At 41.1% G+C, this 20,128-nt stretch overlaps 1 protein-coding gene across 1 annotated transcript; it reads right to left on the bottom strand.

Moving 5' to 3' along the window:
- Nucleotides 1-7,247: 7,247 nt before the first annotated feature.
- Nucleotides 7,248-19,299, bottom strand: ANKEF1 (ankyrin repeat and EF-hand domain containing 1). The gene is made up of 9 exons (XM_065632418.1): nt 18,954-19,299; nt 18,251-18,450; nt 16,697-16,846; nt 15,812-15,935; nt 14,114-14,936; nt 11,165-11,391; nt 9,747-9,898; nt 8,398-8,541; nt 7,248-7,373 (listed from the first exon to the last, which is right to left on the bottom strand). Exons 1-9 carry the CDS (start codon nt 19,297-19,299, stop codon nt 7,248-7,250), a joined length of 2,292 nt encoding a protein of 763 aa, XP_065488490.1.
- Nucleotides 19,300-20,128: the final 829 nt, after the last annotated feature.

Here is a 20,128-nt window from a genome sequence, read left to right on the forward strand (position 1 = left end):
CTCACCCCTGCATTGCCGATGCTCTTTGAAGGAATGCAAACATATTTCTGTCCTTCTGGCCTACGCTTTGCACGAGGATCTCGCTCCTGTCAGCTGGCTGGCAGGAGGAAAACATAGTGGTGAAATATTTGCAAGGAAGGAGAAAAGCAATTCAGAATGACATCTGAGCCCCAGGTCTTGCTCAGGGCTGCAAAGAAAATAGAGTGTGCAAAATGCTCAGTCCCTCCTGCCCAGCCGAGGCAAAAGCCTTGTGGAGAGATCTTTCCCCTCTGACAGCGACTTTTATTCACGGCGTGTCGGCAAGTTGTCCCTTTCCTTCCCTCTGCCGCAGCCTCCGCCGTGCCCGCAGCCCCAGGGACAGACCTTGGCTTGCCTTACACCAGCAGACTTGTATCTCTGACATTACCAGCAGCTTTTCTCTCCACTTGCTCCTCTTGTGCCTTCACCTCCGTGGTTAAAGCCCGTGGGTTATAGAACCAGCAAAGGGATGGCCTGAGCCCACTCACGCACCAGGTTCTTGACAAACCCTGGCCCTGTGCTCTCCAGGGATCAACACCAGCAGCAAATGCCGGAGCGAGATGGTGTCAGGCAGCTTTACGTTGCCTCCTTAGACAGATCTTAGGCAAATTTGCGATTGAGGGCCAAATTTTCACAGCAGGGTTAAACACGTAGCAACATCAAGTGCCAAAGCACATCACCATCATCCCCTTTCTCAGGCCACTGAGGAGAAAGAGACTCCAGGCGTTGCTTTCTGGAGGCATCGCCCAAGCAAAACTGTCTGATTTTACCAGAAACCAAAACGAAGGAGTTGGGCAGAGATTGCCCCATGCTCCGCTCCGCTGGCTGCTGCTGCTGCAAACGTGGGTGGTTTCCTCATCAAGTAATTCAGCTTTATGGATGGGGAAAGCTACTTGCTGGACCAGGGCTCCCCAAAACAGGATTATTAGGGGTCCAATTATGTGTGTTGTATTGCAATTATTGCTATTAACGTAAATAACTACAATGTGGTTACAATTAGAAGCTCCAGTAGAAAGAAGGCACCACAATTTGCTTTTCTTTGGAGTGAAGCTCTCACTGAAGCAAAGCTTTATGCTGAGGACTTGCAGATATATATTCGGCATATATTTGAAGGATTAAACAGCCTAAAATATCCAGCAGGCTGCTGACTGCTTTGGCACAGTGTCTTGTCTGTTCAGATGTGACTTTCAATTGTGCCTTTCACTTGTGCTTTATTTTTTTGGCTTAGTTTATTGCTTCCAGGCAAATTTCTGACTGTTGTCAGTACCCCAGGCAGGAAACCCAGTGAAAAAGGACTGTTGTCTCAGCTGCTCTAGCATAAGCCTTTTTAAATTATAAGGCATTTTTTACTACAAAAGGAAGGAGCAGGATGTCTCTTACCTCACTACGCTGTGGTGTATACCAGGGTCACCTCCTTCCTCACCAGGAGGCCTTTGCCCTGGTCCTGATTAAACACGAACATTTTATGTGGGGAGGGAACAGGCAGCCCATCAAAACATGAAGGAAAGTCAGGTTATTCGATATGGGGCTAATGCATTCTGGCATGGTCCAAATCCTTACCTGCATGAAGTTTTTTTTCATCTTTTTTTAATTGCAACCCTATCTGGAGCTTGAAGGAAGATGGTCAGTTTTGAAATTTTGATTACAAGCTTTATCAAAATTTTATTTAAGAGGAAAATCTTTCAACATTTTGCAGTGTTCTCCCAGCAGGTCTTGCAGTGAATGCTCAAGGCTCATTTCAAAATTGGTTTCTGTAAGCAAAGCAACATGCATCTCTGAAATTCATTTTTGCTGATTATTTTTAATATTCCGGAAAAGTTCCCTCCCACGGTTCACCAGAAGCACACTGCACAAGGTTACGAGCCTGGCCTCAGCAAACTTGTTTTTAAAAAGATGCAAATCAGTGTTTCAAATGCGGATGGTGCCTTTCAGTATGCAGAGGTCTGACTGTCAGAAGGTGGATATTCCTTGTTTACTGAGAAATTAAAATCTGTTCACCCAGGTAGGCTCTAAGAGTCACCCAGTGGCTACAAGAAACCATTGAACTACTGGGCTGGAAAGGGAAAAACCAGCTGTTGGCCATTAACAGCCAGTTCAATCAGCTGGGATAAATGTGATCCCTCAGCTGGGGCAGGAGAGAATGGAGGGAGAAGTAAAGGGAGAAGTAGCAGCTCTAGGAACAAGTGGGGAGTGCTACCAGGAGGAATAATGTATTGTGAAGCGGGGCTAAAAGGCACGAGGGGATGAAAGTCGTGATGAAGTGATTCTCTACCTATTCCTTTTAAGTAATGGTTATATTTGATTTCTTCTTTTTCTCTTTGGTAGATGCCAGGTCACTCTGGCCCATCAGATAATACCGGCTGACAGACATTCAGAATTAAGAGGCAATTTGAAGCTCCTTTTGGCTTATGTGAATGTTTCTGGTTGTCCCTCTGTAATAGCTGTATAACCCAACAGCAATTCCCTGGGATGTGCTAGGCTGCTTTTCTCTTCCTCATCACCAGGTAGGAGCTGGATTGCACAAAGTTAGCTGGTCCCCATTTTTATAGTCTGCTCTTTGTTTTTCTGTGGCTCTCCCGTATTTTCCTTTTGGGGTACCTGGATTCCATTTCTCCTGTCAGCAGCATGTCATAGGCTGTAGGAACTGGACAGACGAAACAACTCTGTAGTGTCTGATTTCCCTGCAAGCCCCATGCTACAGGAGAAGAGCTGTTGGGTTGTGCAAGCACTCCTGGTAGTAGGAGAGGACTTATTCAGCCCACCCTTTCAGTAGGATCCCACTCAGTAATACTCTTGTTTTATTTTACTTTTTTTTTTCCCCCTTCCAGAAGGTCTCCAAGCCTTATAATGATATTATATTGTGACTTAGCCTTGTCCCATTTAAGTGCGTTTGCAGGGGGAGGAAGCGGAGCCCTTGGGGATGAGGAAATCTTCCTTCCTCCAGCCTCTTAAAGCCAATTCAATTCCTCTCGCTGGAACTCCTCCCTGATTTGTTATTACAAATGAGATATTCCTGGGAGCTGTGGCAAGGGGTTTGTAGCAGTAGCAAGGATAAATTAAATTTCCTGGGCTTCAATCTCAAACAATTGATAAGCTGGGCTATTCAGGAGCCATTCAAAGGTCTTAAGCTGTAACCATATTTATTACCTCCACTGCACTTACAGCGGCTCAAGAATTCCACATTGTACTGTCCATTTTGCATTAGCATAACAGCATCGATGGCTGTAACTAGAACAACATTTGCGTTGCAATTTGCCTTCCGAATAAAGCCCCATTGTGAATGGTAAATGCATTAAAAATGGGGAGAAAAAACATGTTCTTGTATTTCAGCCATAAATGTGTATTTAATGAAAATTGGGGAAAAACACATGTGCTGGGTCTAGGAAGCCTGTGAGATCATCTGAGAACAGAGGAGAGAGGACTTTTTGTCAAATGTATCTTATTTTGTGGCCTTTACTGAAGCTGTATTAACGGCATCATATTGAAGTGATGATTTGTTGTACTGTTTGTTTAGTGTGTAAGATAACTCTGATCATGGCTTCCTCCTAGACTAACAGTGATAGCAGAAGCAAGCTGGTGAAACTATACAGTGACTTAGAGAAGTCTCGAGGACAGAGGAACTGCCCAAAGGGACATGTGGTGGACGTTTGCATTTTGGGGAGAAACATGTGGATTGCCAGGGTGGAGAGTATGGTTGAAATGGGAAATGAGGCAGGTGCGTGTGAATCCAGCTGTCCTCATATGTGAGAAGAAAGAAGCCCCATGGCGAGGTGCTTTTAAAAAAAATAGAAAATAAAATTGGTGCAATATAGGCCTGAACCACCGATTGTTCACTGAGGTCTTTTTCACCAAATATCTCTTGGTGCACAGTTACTCTCATGTCCTGTAGTATTTGATGAATTTTGCGTCTGTTATTAAGCACTGGGGCTTCCTGCATAACGAGGAGCCTTTGAAAACCACTCCGGAGTTAAAGAACAGAGTTCTAAGCACATAAATATGTGCCAATGGCATATATAACAGCAACCCAGCCCTAATTTCATGTGTTTTGCAAGTGAACTTAAAATAGCACATGTTGGAAATCAGGAGATGAGAAATGTAATTGCCTGTGTCCTGCAGTGAAGTGGTAGGTGAAGCACTTTCGGGTATCAACAGCAGCCAGCCTGAGGTACTCCTGTTAGTCTGAAAAGTACTTGAAGATTTCACAAGTGTCTTGAACTTCAAAGGCAAAACACAAAGGTGACTAAGGTTACATTACAGCCTCATTGTGAACTGAAACTAGTACACGACTCATCTAGTCTTAGGTTGCGTAGATGTGCAGAGTTCATCTTCCCTTTTCCTTTCAGTGTTGCTGCCCTCTGTCTGCCTAATTTTTCTGCGTTGGTTTCTCCCTTTGATTTACTTTTCACTTGTGCTCCCTGTCTCAAGAGACTGAGTCACCGCCATAATCTGTTTGAACTCCCACCTGCAGATTTCCTTGTTCTTGGTACATTTTCTGCTATTGATTCAACTTCCCAGAAGGTGCTCTCGCTTTGCTCTCTATTACTGAGGCCCCTCTTTCTGACCATCACTTGGTACCCTTTAACACCGTCCATCAAACCATCACTCAGCTTTTCCATGACCAGTCCCTCCCTCACAGCTTGCTTCCAGCTCTTTCCTGTATACCCTTCCTTCTGCTGATGGTCCAGATGGCAGTAGTTACCCCAGTGAGGAATACTCCTGTGGTACTTCCAGAGAGCAGAGTTGAGCAATTGGCTTTAACAGCGCAGAACTCTCCTAGCTCATCTCCATAACTCTGCCAGAAACACAGTTTTACCTTACATGATGAGTTAGGAGTTTCTGACTGTGCAGCTTGATTTTATTTTTATGGCTACTGTTCAACAAATTGACCCTGCACCTCTCCTTCTTCTAGAGATGCAGTTTTATTTACAGCTGTTCATGGGCATCCTGCTCCTTGCCTGCACTGCCTTCTATGACTAACTTCAACACTATTATTTCTGTTATTAATATTTACAGTCATCTGCAGCCAGCGGAAGTTTTATGCTGCCAGGCAAAGATGATATGCTGATACTAAGAATTCCAAGACAGCTGATATTTTAAATGATATCTCACTTGCCTGTGAAGTCTTTCTTTATACTGAACTATTAAAATGCTAAACATATCCGGATCTTTTCCTCAATGTAAGCAACTTGTCATAAACTACTCATGCACAACCACACTCATACAAATATGTTCAGTAGCGGTATCTGAAAATAGTATCTCCCCAGCTATATCTACTGGCTAAGCATTTGTCTGGGTATCTACTAAATATTGCATTTACATTTGGATCATGGAATACCAGGTTGGAAGGGACCACAAGGATCATCTGGTCCAACCCTTCTCGGCAAAAGCACCGTCTAGATAAGATGGTCCAGCACCCTGTCCAGCTGAATCTTAAAAGCGTCCAGTGTTGGGGAATCCACCGCTTCATGCAGGTACTGGTGGTATCTTTAAGAATGTGACTGCAGGCTTTTGCCAACAATCTTCCACTCTGCTCTCTTCATACCTAGGCAAAGCCAGGCATGGAAATGTTACATCACACGTCACGGGCAAAACTCGGTTCTTATTACAAGAAGTGACAAGCCAGAAGGAAAGAGCCTAGTTTGAAGCTCAGATTCTGGAGTTCAAAACTTGCAGTTAAAAAAGATGAGTATGTTTGAAAACAAGTTTTCAAAAGTAGTTGTACTCTTGAGACAGGCATCTCTTGAAGTCTGTGAGACTTCATTAAAATAAATTTGAAGAATGGGAACTATGAAACCAGAAGCTGATTTAATTTACAGTGTCTGTCAAGACCAGTCTCATCTTCTCTCCTAAGGGACACACACGTCACCACGTTGGACAACCAGGGAGCGAAGTGCACTGCTAGAAATCTTTCTGTGTTATATGCCAAGAATAATTAGCTGAGGTCCTGAAACACAAGGGATTTTCATCCCTTATACATTAGCTAACTAGACTCTTCTCACAATCTATGTAAATATTTTTTAAGTTTCCAAAGATAATTGGCCTAGAGGGTTCCACAGGCTATTTACCCATTGTACAGTATCTAATGCATGCTACTTTCTCTTTTTCCCTCTATCTGAATGTTCTTGTATCCTGTGAAAGGATAGAAGGTTTCAGTTCACATCTCCACACTTTTTGCTTCTTTAGATATATTTTATGGCATTCCCTCCCACTTACCTCCTCTCTAAGCTAAACATTCCCAGTATTTCTGGCCTCTGCTTACCCAAACTTTATCACCTCTTACTGCCTTTTTGAAGCTCCAAATTGGGCTTACTTTTGTGCTGCCAACTATTTTGTAGACATATTCAACAGAACTCAAGAGGCAGAGTCCCTCAGCATAAGCCATGCTGGTCCTATCACATGAATCTTTGACGTAATACACTTCCTAAAATGAACTTTCAGCACCTGTTCTTCATACTAAATTACAGCAGCCTTGTCAGTTCACTTCGAAGACACCAATTCCTTCCCAACCACGGAACTCATTACAATGGCAGGGACAAGATCTGTGGACTTCACAGTTGTGGGGCAAACACTGATTTGGATTAGCCGCAGATGTTGCTCTTAATGCAAGAACGTGGATTCATAAAAATCTCTGAATATTTTTCAAATTTGCCGAAAATATCTAAAGGTTCTGATAACAGCTTTGCAACACTGCAGTTGGGGAATGCAGGGACTGAGGAGAAAGGTTTGTGCACTTTTGCAAGTGTGTGGGAGAACACGAATGCAGTACACTAGACAGTGGTAGTCCTGGTTGTAAATTCTGTACTTTCCGTTGCCTCTGCAGGCAGTCAAGAACATTGTTGTCTTAAATAATTTCTGAATGCTATCTTTATATTTAATACCCTTCTAGTAGAAAGGGTAACGTATCTTCCAGGAAGAAGTTTTATGTTGGGGTGAAAAATAGCCTGATAAAGCCATACCTTCACAAAGGATGTGCGTGTGTCACAACAGCAGCCATTCCATGAAGTATGTTGAGCCAGATCCAAGACTTAGAATCGCATGAGGACAAACCTTTTTCCAGACTAAGACCTTAACAAAAGATTGTAAGCAGAAAAACTTGCTACCGTTTTTTTTAATCATAACTGAGATACGTTTACTGAGCGCTGCACGATTCCTTCCTTACAGAGGAGTAGCATTTTAGATCTTTGTCCCCTCAAAATACGCACTGAGGTAGCTTCTTCCAGCTGGTGTGCTTATTGCACAACTTTTCTATTAAAGGGGGTCGTGGAGCTTTCTGAGCGGCCGCCAAGAGCAAGGTATTCACGGAGCAATTCCTGCTTTCTTACTAGCTTCTCTGTTGCAGCTTCGGGGGACCAAATCTAGAAAGTAAAGGTATTTGTAGTTAATTTTGACATGACTTCTGCAATTGAAGCATTAAGAAGACACTGTTAACCAAATAGAGCCATATTCTGGCACACCCTTCCGTCCTAACACATGGAAGAAAACTAGTGCGGCTTCCCAGAAGATACCATGACATTTTGTGTATCTGTAAGCAGGGCATCCTCTTGTAACTTCGAATCTATAACACGCCATGGGCTCAGATCAGGGATAAAGTAGAAAAAAAGATGTAAAGCTAATTGTTCAGAATGACTGACTCAGGTCCAAGATCCTCAGAGTGGAAAATAGTAATTAGTTGTAGAGTCACCGGCAATGTAGTCTTACTCCCCTGAGACCACTGCAGAAACCAGCACAGATCAGGGTTAGGGAAACAGTAAACAAACTCCTAAAAAAACAGCAGCAATGGTATTCTTTTCCTTTTTAAAGAGAAAAAAAATATTTACAAAATTATTTCTCTGTGATCATCTGTTTCTTGGTTATTTGTGAATGAGTATTAACAAGTCCTTGGTACAAAAAGTGTATTTCCAATATGCTAACTCTAGGTAATATTTAGTGTACTGTGATCCATTTAGTTCGGTAACTGATTTAAGTATGAATAATCATGCAATAACTAGTTGAGAAGGCAAATTAGAAGTTGGTGCTGGTCCCATGCACACGGGCTCCTACCCTTTAAGTGTAGGAATGTAAAAATCGACACCATGAACGTAGTTGCATTTGTATTTTACTGTGGCTCCACCTTAATCCTATTTTAAAACCTGGTAACAGCTTGATTTCCATGATAATTTGTTTTATGTATATATATGCGTATATGTATATAATACATATACGCATATATATGAACTCTTTAATTTACTGTTGTTTTGTGGCAACCTCTCTAGCCTGTGTCATGTCATCTATAAGCTAGTTGAATTGTGAAGTCATTTCATCAGATTGTTCTGGGTTTTGATCTACAGCAAGGTCTACCTTTAACGTGAAACTGCACTCAAGTTTTGCTACTGTACGTACTTTTCTGGGTTTGAATGTGACGCCCTCTTTCTTGGTAGCACCACTGGCTATCAAAGAGTTCAGATAAATAACACTGTCCTTAGAGGAATGCATTTTCTTTTCGAGAATGGTTTTTTCTATAACTGGCAGAGATACCTGTGAAAGCTGAAAGAGAAGTTATCAGTTATACAAATACATCATGTTCGGAAGCAAGGCACACATCTCGCATCTTCTGATACTTCTTTTGCTATCTTTACTGTGGGTGTATTTTTCTTAATCTGTTCAGGATCTGTTCTTCTCAAAGCTGATCTTTTTTTTTTAATAACCAAAAATTGTGAGGGGAGACCCTTTAAAAGATAGAGGATAACTCTCCTTCTTGGACACTAAAACATTCACCGCTCTTTAAGACTCCCAAGACAATCACCTTGTACTACTGGTGATCCCAACCTGTGCTGGGTGATGAATAAATAAGCACCCAAGGTTGTCATCCTCCTGCCTATGGAAGTCCTATATATATCCCTGACAAATTCAGAATGCTTTTGAAAGGGGAAAACCAACATTTGGCTACTGGGATGTATTTACTACACTGCCCAGGGCAGGACTGCTGGAGGACGCTTCCAGCAATGCAGATAAAACTGCATTTTCTCTCTGAGTAGCATTCTGAATCTGACTAACAAGCACCACTGGTAAATCAGGAAGATCTCATCTACAAGAAGACAACCGGAATGTGGTCACAGAGGCAGATGTCAGCTTGGGAATGAGGGCAATAGGAAAGTTCTCAAGGCTCCGGGTGGGTGCAGGAGAGGCATCCAGAAGTACAACAGCCAAACATCAGTGTGAGATTTGAGAAACAGGACTTGGGTCAACAGCAGAAGAGGAAGGGTACAAAAGACAAGCTGGGAAATGAGAAGTCAGCAAGCCTGATATTGCCTGAGTTAATTTGATTAGCAGAATAAAAAGATCTTTCTACTAATTTGAAGGGCCTTGGTCTTATCCTATGAAGAAACAGGCGCTCCATTTAAGAAATTACAGTTACCAGTTGTTCAGTATTTACCACATCAGAGCTGGATGATCATAAACTTCAGGAGGAGGGGGAAAAGAAGAGGAAATGGTTTTCTGTGTCCTGTCAGTTATGTAGGACATAATTCTTAAGTGGCATTGGGGGAGACATGAAGTTCATACAATTAACAAGTCAAAATTTCAACCGATGAACAAGTACTAGCAAGAATGAGTACTGGCTTTGGAAAATACTCACTTTAACAGAACTGCCTGGTTTATAGCTTTAGAGAGACATGGATGGCAAATAAATGACAGAAAGAGGTACTCTACTAACTACTAGCAAATCGATCCTTTGCTACCATCTCTCATACCTCTTTTTTCACAGCATCTACAGGTTTCAGTGTAGATTTTTTCTCTGCTGCTTTTTTTTCTGGTACTTCTGGCAAATTTTCCAGTTCATTTTGGAGCAGATCAATTATTCGAGAATCTGCGAATGCTTTAGCAATATCAAGAGCATTCTTTCCTGTGTTTAAAAAAATCAAATACCTATATAAGCCATGGAAATTAACCTTGGCACTTGTTATTGCAACTGGATCATGACACGACAGTCAACTGAATTTAATCGGGCCTCTGTTTTATTATATTAACTACTCAGTGTGCCAGCAGCGTGCCTGACATTGGTGTGAGCATGGCAGTCATCAGCACTGCTTGCAGAAATGAGCCTTGAAACTAAATATTGCAGGAATTCTTGGAGCGGTTGCTAGGCTCTTAATGTCCTAACGTTTGCAGCTTAATATACTGGTCCTGCAGGTTATAATTTTGATCTGTGAGAGCTGAGAGTATTTAGCACTAAGACATGGCTGGCACATTACAAGGTCAGGAATGTAGATAGAGTTATTGTAGGTATCTTCCTTTTCCAGTGCTTGCCCTGTGGCTGGCAAGGAGTGAAGGGAAAGGCCCGTGGTTTAAGTTGTGCCAAACACTTCAGTACCTAGGAAAGGAAAAACTCTCCTGGATCTTATGAGATGAGACCCTGCGGCTGTGAACAGTTGTGAGACTAAACTGCTGTGTGAACTGGAACTTCACATGGTAACAGAAATGGAGAATACACATCCCTTCTAGAAGAGTGTTTCACCTGTAAGGCATTTTAGGAAGGAAAGTCTCATTATGTAGCAATATTGCTTCCTATGTTAGAGCAAGGGCTTAAAATGTGATAAATGTTAACTGCTTAAATTACACCAAAAATAGAGGAAATAATACTGGATGGGGAATCTGCTGTGAGGAGGTAACACTTCAGTATCAGTTCAGATTTGTTTTTCTGTTAAGTAGTTTTTTTCTCAGGGACTACTATTTATATGCTAAGCAGCAAGATTTTTTTTTTTTAACCAGTGCTGCCTGTTCATAAAAATAAGTGATTTAAATGGGTGGCAGAGTACGCACTAGCCACAACTAAAATCTAATTTTCCATCAAGTAATATTAATAACTAGCTAGATTTTTTTTTCATTAAAGCCATTATAACTCTATATATATCCTGTGAGAAGCGATAGCCTCTTTAATCACGTAATGTATCACGTTACTTTATTTTCTAGATGCATAAAACCCAAGAAAGCTAACTACTTAGTGACTCCATACTGTAGAAACCTAATTGAATCTAAGCCTTACCTTCATCCCAATCCTGACAGCAATCACAAATTCAGAACACTTCTCAAAGTGTTCTAAGATTATTTTTTTATTAAAACATGTATACACATAAGGAAACAGGCCTTTTGGGGAGAGATTGATATTTACCATTGCTGTTTGTTATTTGGATGTCAGCACCCGCAGTGATTAAAAAATAGACTATATCCAATCTGCAGATCTCGATGGCTCTCATTAGCGGGGTGGCATTGCCTATTGAAAGTGCATCCACTGCTGCTCCAGCCTCCACGAGCAGTTCAGCGATATCCAGGTGCCCGTTATAGCACGCGTGATGGAGGGGAGTCCACATGAAATTGTCTGTTGCGTTTATATCTGCCCTACAAAAGAGTAAGAGGAGATGCGGCAGGTAAAGCTAGCTACTAGATATAGTAACATCCACAGCTCCAAGTACAGTCAATGTTAACTGCCCACTGCAATGGCATATTCAATGTAAATAACATTTTCATGTTGCTACTCATTTTAGTATCTGATATATTGCTTGTCATGCAATATTAATTGTAAGAGTGTGCCTGGGTGGCGATCACATCCTACTCGAAGCCAACACAGTGTCCTCTACGTGGAGGTTTTCACAGGTACAGAGAAAAACAGGCATTCAAACAGCTTAGTCCTGTCAAATGCTGGTAGTGTTGTGCTCCAGCTCCACAGAGAATGGCAAAAAGCAGATTAACAAATTGAAAAAAAGAATGCTTCTGGGCCAAGAACAGGTGCTCTAAAACACATGGCAAAATTGTCTGCTGTCCAATTTACAAATGAGGTAGACAAGGCCTATTTCAGAAAATCTGAGGATTTAAAACTTTTTCAGCCACTGTGCCACTGGACTAGACCTGTTTCTCCTCCCACGTTAAAACCGGTGTGTTTTGAGGGATACAAGGACTACTTTGGGGAAAACATTTGCAATATGCCACCTTCAGATGAAGCTGTGGGGAAAAGTATTATCAGCCCTTTAGCAACCGGCTGCCTTGGGAGCTTTTGGGCTGGGGTCATGCAAAAGCAAGGCCTGGGGAACACGAGCCACTAGAGCCCTTAATGGTGTTAAAAGGGAAGAAATATGGTTCCCCAATGCTTTTCAGAAAGCACAGTCCATGACCATGCCCATCTGCGATCTCCCATGTGTGCCATGGACCTAGAGGTCCTGAACTGAATTAGGGGCACTGTCCCGTTTAGGGCCAAAGAGCTGATGTCTTCCCAGAACACATGGAATGAGGGAGAAGGAAGAAAAATTAGGAAGGAAGCTGCTTCCTGGGACAGCTTTTTGTTCTTCTGGTCAGGTGGTTAATATTTAAGACTAGATCAAAAGAACTGATTCATCGGTTCATCTTGTTTAAATTTTTAATCTTTTTCAGAATTCTACCTTTGGTGAGATCTTATAACAGTAAATTCCCCAGACTTACCAGTTTTACCTGTGTTATCTTTCAGTTGCTTAGCCATTATGGTTTATTCATTTGCTGTTGTCATTTCCTTTATATTTCTCATTAAAATAAGCGGTTCCAATTATTCCACTTTCTCTCTCAACCCAGCCTCCGCACCAGTACTGATACTCTGTCTACCCTTGAATCCTTTTTGCTACCTTCACTCTACCAGTAACAAACTGATTGAACAGAACAGGGACAACACAGCACTGACTTAAAAATTCTTTAGCATTAAATTTGTCTTTAGCCCAAATTAAATTTACCTCTGAGTCTTGCTGGAACAAGATAGAAAGCAGATACCACCAATTTATGTTTAAACCTCAGCATTTTCTATAGCTCTGGATAAGTGTTTTGTTTTTTATTTGATAAGGATTTGTTGTAACACACTGAAAAAGCTGTGTTGTAAAAAGCATTTGAACTTCCGTGCCGAACTGAGAGTATCTGAAAGTCCATGCTGTTAAAAGATGCAAAGCTAAACACTGCACTGACCACTTTCCACTTTCTGCTTTAGGTCAATTTAAAAATCTCAAAATTGATACTTTTTTTTTAAACTAATTTATTACATTTCTAGGTCCAACTGTTAAATATGATGAGATGTGACTCCAGTGCTGTCTAGTGAGTTTTAGCATAAGCAGTTGAGATTAATTTGCTGGATTAATTTGCTAACTCTTCCATCCTTATCTTTGGAAGACCTGAATATGCACGTTTACACAACTTTCCATATGCTCCAGGAATGTCAGTGTAATTACCAGGATGTGAAAAGATCCACGTGCTGTTAAATCACTGTGGGAGCTGGAGCAACAACTATAGCCACTTGTTCTGAGAAATGAATGTTAAAATGAGTTCTAGCTATAGGTAGAGAACAAAGCTAATGTAAATATCTCTGAGAAATGTTCATTTAAGCATTTATGTGAATGACTATAGGACTACAGCAGTCTAACAAAAAGAAGACATTATGCTATTACGACTGAATCTTTCTTGAATTGCTTTCACTTCTAAGCTGTCATTGAGATTTTTCACAAGTGTGTCTGTAGGCTACAAAATCGCTGAAGCACTTCTAAAGTGAGGAATGGACTAAATAGGAGCACGTGCTTCTGGTGTAAATCCTGCTGCCTCAGCCTGCTGAGGCTACAGAGGAAAGCGATTATAAGGCTGATCCCCTTAAAACATTTGCATGCAAAGGCCCTGGCATGTGGACCAGAGAAGTCCAGGATTACCTTGATGATTTCAGGCAAGTCACTTGAGCCAGATTTCTCCAAAATCATTTATCTGATTTTGAGTGTTCAGTTTTGAGGATGCACTGTTTGAGGCGTGGATATGAACTAAGTGCAGTTCCAATAGACTGGATTTGTAGGCACTCTACATCTGACCAAAATGTCAACAGCCCAGACACCAAAAATTTCAGATCTGGGAAACATACCTCTTGGGTGTTTCTATTTCCCTGTTACTAAAATGTGAAAAGTAATAAACTGATCCTCTAACTCAGGATCTCATGGAACTAACTTTAAATGTCAATAAAATAAAAACCCATAGTCTGTTGCATCCAAATGTTTACTGGAAATTTATGCTTTTTGAAAGCCCTTCCAAAATATCAGTTTAAAAAAAAAAAAAATCTCTGAAATGATCTTACCCCTTTTCCAGAAGATACTGCACCAGATCTATGTTCCCACTTGCACACGCCGTCATCAAAGGTGTTTTGTAATATTTATCTTTTATGTCTATTGGCACACCCTCGTCAAATGCTTTCTGTAGAGACACAAAGTCTCCAGCTCTGACCAGGTAGTTAATATTCATGTACACTTTCCTTGGCTCATCTATGTACCAGACACGGTCGTCGTGCACGGGATGGGCAGACGGGTGGTCTCGGTTAAAACGGGCACTATCAGGAGTGTCCTGAATAACCTCGACCATGTACAGAGGGAAGCCGTCTTCCCTATGCAGACACGCGCTCTTCGGCATAATGCAAATCGGCACGGGGACGGCAACACCTTTTTTGCCTCTTCCTTTCTTCCCTTTCTTCCCCTTCTTCCCTTTGGGTCCAAAGGCTGTTATAAGGCAACTTTTCTGCAAGTATTTAAAGCCCTTAAAAAATTCTTCTACGTTGATTGCCTCGGGCTCAGACCCTTCGTGTTTTTCAGCGATCATTTGTATTTGTTCAATGTCCACAAAGGCACAGTGCTTCTGAATAACCGATATAAAATCAGCTTTAGTTACCATCCCATCTTCCTGCTTGACAGCCTCAAACGCCTTGCAGAGGGCAGCCTGGTGCTCTAAGGACCAGTCATACAGCTTCAGTGCCCAGAGCGGGTTTTCCTCCTTAGCCTCAGGCTTGGACTGTTTTTTGAAGTTATTTTCAGCTTTACGCAACTCTGCTGTTGCTGCTTTAAAACCACCTTCCTTGGCAACGGCTCTTGGGGTCTTTTGTGACAAGTTCATCCATGTAGGATCACAGCCTAAAAATACAGACACAATTTCGCTGATAATGCAGTGGGATTCCTAATTACGTAATATAAGAGCCTTGTAATATATGTGCAACTAATTGCCACAGGTCTGCAATTTTATGCTGGTTTAATTATAAATAGCAATAGTAAGTGGAATCACATTATTAATAGACTAGAAGGTTTAGCTATGTGTCCATACTTGTTTCCCAAAGGGAGAGTCACTGGGAAACCCATGCACTACTTATCTGTGTGCTCATGAGTATGTACAAAAAGGCACAAGTTCAGTGAAAATTTTACTCTTTTACTTAAAGCAGTAAGCAATGTTAAGAAGACACAAAGATTAAAATGTCGCTTACTGTTCTATGTCCCAAACTTGCAATTTGGCGATGGACCACTGGTTAAACATTTGAATTACAAGAACAGTATGTAGGATTTTGCATGGTGCTCATGAATCAAAGCTTGAAGCGGCGTAATTATCTGATTAAGTTAGAAAATGACCACAGCTTCTTCGGAGTATGTCTCAATGGCTATGGGCGCCAAGTTTCTCCATAACTACACCAAGATAATTTTTTAAAATGATCAGCAAACCAAAAATTAATTTTCTATTGGAATATTCAATAGGCTACTTCTAAAAACAACTAAAACCAGAACCACTTAATACAGTCCAGTTCTAAATGATACAAACCTATGATGTTTCTGCTGCTTTCTTTGAGGAATGTTTTATTTCTGCTACAATAGCAGAAATGAGTCACCATAGCCTATCTTAGGCACATCTTAATGAGAATTACATACGCCACATCTTTCATAGATGCCCAAGTGAAATCTTTCCTTTAGCACAGAAAAGAGAATATACAGGATAGTTGCAAAGTAAAGTATTTTTAATGTACCTCTTTGTCCTATAAACTTGCAGCACATTGCAAATCCTCCCTCCGCAGCATAATGAAGTGGTGTGTTACCATTCATGGCAATGAGACCCAAGTCTCCATTATAAGCTGAAATAATCCTCAAAACCTAGAAAAAACAAAGACAGTATCACCAAAAATCTTGTTTGTTAAGATGGGGAAGGGTGAGAATGATTTACAAATAAATGCAATATGATCTATTCCCAGTTTATATAGTGAAGTTCTCTCCCATGCCCAGCTGGTCAATGTGAACATAGTATTCAAATTTTCTATAGTACTGTGATTACTCAACTGAGGAAATAAAAACTTTGTTCAGTTGTAGATATCAAGGACAAGCTTCACTCCTGCTAGCCTACTGCAGGCCACTGTCTTAAAGTAATGCTGACATTGCATGCACAATCAAAACTGCATAATTTTATATACTCTCAGGATGATGTGGGGGATTGGGAAGAAAGCGCTTACCTGCAGCTGTTTGCTTCTGCCCCTCTTGTAATGGGAATGTTTCATGCAACTTACACAGCTGGGTGATGCTCCCGGTTGAGAGAAACAAGCTCTCCAGCAGAGCTGTTCCCACCGGGCACCCACACAAGCACACACACTCAGAGGTACCTTAGCAAAAAAGGCTCTGCAATTATGAGAGGGATTCTATCACTGCTGGATTCCCTTTGATACTTAAAAGAAGCTGGTTTTGATTGCTGATTATGATGCTTTGATCAGCTGAGATACTGGACTCAAAAAAACCCCAAAAAACCAACCAACTACAACAAAAAAACCCAACAAACACAAAAACCCCCAAAAACATGCAACCTGCAAAAAAACCACCCCTAGTTGGGCTTTGCAACAATGTTTTAATGCCACAAAGGATCATACCTCAAAATGGCCTCCTTTGGCTGCAAAATGTGCAGCACTGTGTCTGTCGAAGTCAAATTGGTTGACATCGGCTCCTCTCTCAAGCAGACCACGCACCAGCTCGAGAACGCCTTCTCTTGAGGACTCCATTAAGACTGTGCGACCCGTAGCCTGCAAGGTAGCGAGGAATATATTCAGAATTTGTTTTGTATGCTAATTCAGGTTGCAGCAATATGATCTGATTGTTGCGAGGTGGCATAAAATTGATGGTCTTTTAGGTATTACCAAAAAAAGGAGACATGTCTAGTAGTTTCAAAGATACTTGTGAGTAAACTTTAAGAATGTAGTCATGACGCTGCTAAAATATGAATAGTCAAATCCCAGAAACTCAAGTATGTTAGTAGCTCTAGTCTCTTGCAGTCCCCATGAAAATAAATACCTCAGTTACGGAATTCTTTATGTGCATGCTCTCATGCATGTTTACAAAATCTAACACAAAATACCACCTCTATTGTGAAAGAGCATAAGGAGCTGTGGCTGGAGGAGTGCTACGGGGAAGGCAGAGCAACTGGGGAATTTCACTACTGTTCCGAGAGGGAAAGTTCCCATTCTAATACATTAACGCTATGTCTTTTTCTAGATAATATTGTATGTTTGTGATTAGCAGGGTCTATTTTCTTTATAATGGCTGATTTTGGTAGAGCTGGTGACCTTACCAAGATCCCATCTGGGATCAGGGATCGCCTGCTACTAACATCTGGACCCACAGCAACACTTAGAATATCGGACTTGCCATATTTCTCTGGGCGTAGCAAACCATTCCCATTGTGTGAACAGGTTATGTGCCCATCATATTACCAAAAAATGCAGGTTTCTCATATTGCAGGTGCACTGAGTACATGAATCAGGCACGTGCATGAAAGGACGGGATAAGGATGTCCAAACATTGGTTTTGCTATAGCTACAAGCTAGGAAGGATGCTGCAAAACTAGGTCCAAAACAAAAGCCGTGGGTAGCTTTGAAGGAAAGCTTGAGCTCCTTAACTTGGTCAATAGCACAGAGCTCCAGTCCTTCAGGTCTTTGTTAAATTAAGGAAGTAAACAAATAAATGACTAAGACATGCAAAAGAGTAAAAAAGAGTTTCTTATGCTTCATCCTTGCCTTGATTTCCCCATCAGGTTTTTTTTTATGTTGACTCACCTTTTAGTGAATATTATTTCAACTCTGAAAACTTCAGGGCATATCAAGGCAAAGTACAAATCAGCACTTCTCTACTGAAGTACAGTGAACTGCAGCTGCTAAGAGCTGGCCCAGTTACATTTTGGGTTTGTAAAATATTTGCACTCTAATCTAGAAAAATCTAAATCAGGATACATGGTTCAAGCAGAAGACTTAAATCCCTGCTCCTGCGAAAAAGGGTGGTATACAAGAAGGGAATAGGTATGGCCACAGAGTTAAGCACTTGTCACTGCTTCGTTATTTTAATGTGAGGATTTAAGGTCACATATGCTAGTCATCTAATAACTATTCTATATACCCCTGTATATATGTTCATAGTTACAGAAACATTCATACTGGGTTCATTCCATGGGGATTTGCTCCTCTTTCCAAGAAATTCAGACATATTTCTTTAATATCATGGGCTTGCTCACAGGCTTGTAGAAATACAGGCTTCCCATCAGTAGTACAGTTGTTAACATCTGCACCATGATCCAAGGCAACTTGAGTGCAGTGGTAGTGCCGCTTTGTAGGTAACATGCAGTAAAACAAAACACCTGCAAAGAAAAACAGCAGGGATTATGGTGCAATAGTAAATTATTAGAAAGGTTACTTAGGCTGTAATCTTCACAGCTGAACAGACAGACTCCTTCAATAGAGGCCCATTAACTTCTCTCAGGGTATATACATGCAAAAAAGACTTCTATTAATAGAATAGTAATATTATTAATTAATATTAATAGTTTAGGGTCTTTGAACTTGGGGAGTAAACCAGAATTTAAAATATGACAGGTCATGGAAGGAACGCAATTCTCAATCGCAAGTTGTCTTTCAGCTATGTACAGGACAGACCTGTGATTTAACGGCCTAGACTGTTCAGGGAGAATTATTTTCCTTGTCATCAAAGCTCTTATGGCCAATAGCTCCTGTTGAGCTGTAAGGATTACCCTCAACCACAGCTCTTCTCTAGAGACTGGACACAACATTTGCAGCAAGGCTGTAACATAGTAAGGAGTCATTTCATGGTATTTCTGGTCTGATAATGTTCCCTTTTACTTACCTTTCCCTTCCTTATCCACAACAGTCATGTCTGCTTTAGCTTTTACTAATAAATCCAAAATCAACTCATGGCCTAGCTCAGCTGCCTTCATTGCTGGAGTACATCCCATTTTGTCCTGGACATCTGGGTGAGCTCCCTGTTCCAGCAAGAAGCTGCACATGTCACTGTCATTTTTAATGCAGGCTAAATGAAGGGCACTAAGTCCTTCCTCAGGCTCTGTGAAATTCATGAGGTTTGGGAATCCGTTCTGGACCAGCTTTTCTATTTGCTTCTTATCTTTCTGGTGAACGCACTGAAGAAGTTTGTAGATCTGTAAGTTTAGAAGTCTGTAATCTACTGGTAACATCCCAGAATAAGAAAAAGTGGCTTCTTTCAAGGAAGTAATTTCTGCATAGGGAGAGAAGAAAACATGTAAATTTGGAGATGAGATTATAACTACATGCCAGGAAGAACAGGAATCAAACTACGTTCAAGGCATGAAAATATCCACTTTAACTTGACAGCGCACCAAGCTTTTAATTAATTAATCTCATTTAGTATGTACAGCATATATAGAGGTAATATAAATACATATAGCACCTTGCAAAATTTTTCTTTCTAGTCTTCAAACTGTTCTGAACAAGTCTCATTCAAGGTGAAAATTGAGTTGAGAAACTGCAAGGTAGCTGCTTTCCATTCAAGTAAATGTTATAATCTACAACAACTTGGAAGCCTAGGGGGAGACTGATCATCTGTCATTTTAGTACTTCAAAGTGAAAAGAAAAAAAAAAATTCCAAGTCACAGTGTCCTCTGCACTTACTGAAACATAAAACTGATACTAGCATCACCTCATCAGTACCTGAGCACCTTCATTTTTTGGTAGCTGATGCACGTACATAAAAGAGTAAATTGAATTTCTCTGCAGCAAAGCCCTTGGGGAAAAAAAAGATGCAGACAGTGAGGCACTGGTCTGGAAAATGGTTACCCCTGGTGATGCAACACATGCTTCTTAAGAAAGTGTGCTGCAGGAAACCAGCTTTGCATTTGCCTCAATTCTCATTTTTTTGTCAGGCTTTTCAGCCATTTTTAGCTAGTCTGAGCACTAAGGACATTATAAGGACGATTTCTGAAGATTCACTAAGTGGATGGGAAGCTTCCTATCAGCTTCAGCAAGCCTTGGGTCAGCCTGTCCTCC

The sequence above is a fragment of the Caloenas nicobarica genome, chromosome 3 (genome assembly GCF_036013445.1).
Source record: "Caloenas nicobarica isolate bCalNic1 chromosome 3, bCalNic1.hap1, whole genome shotgun sequence".
NCBI lineage: Eukaryota > Metazoa > Chordata > Aves > Columbiformes > Columbidae > Caloenas > Caloenas nicobarica.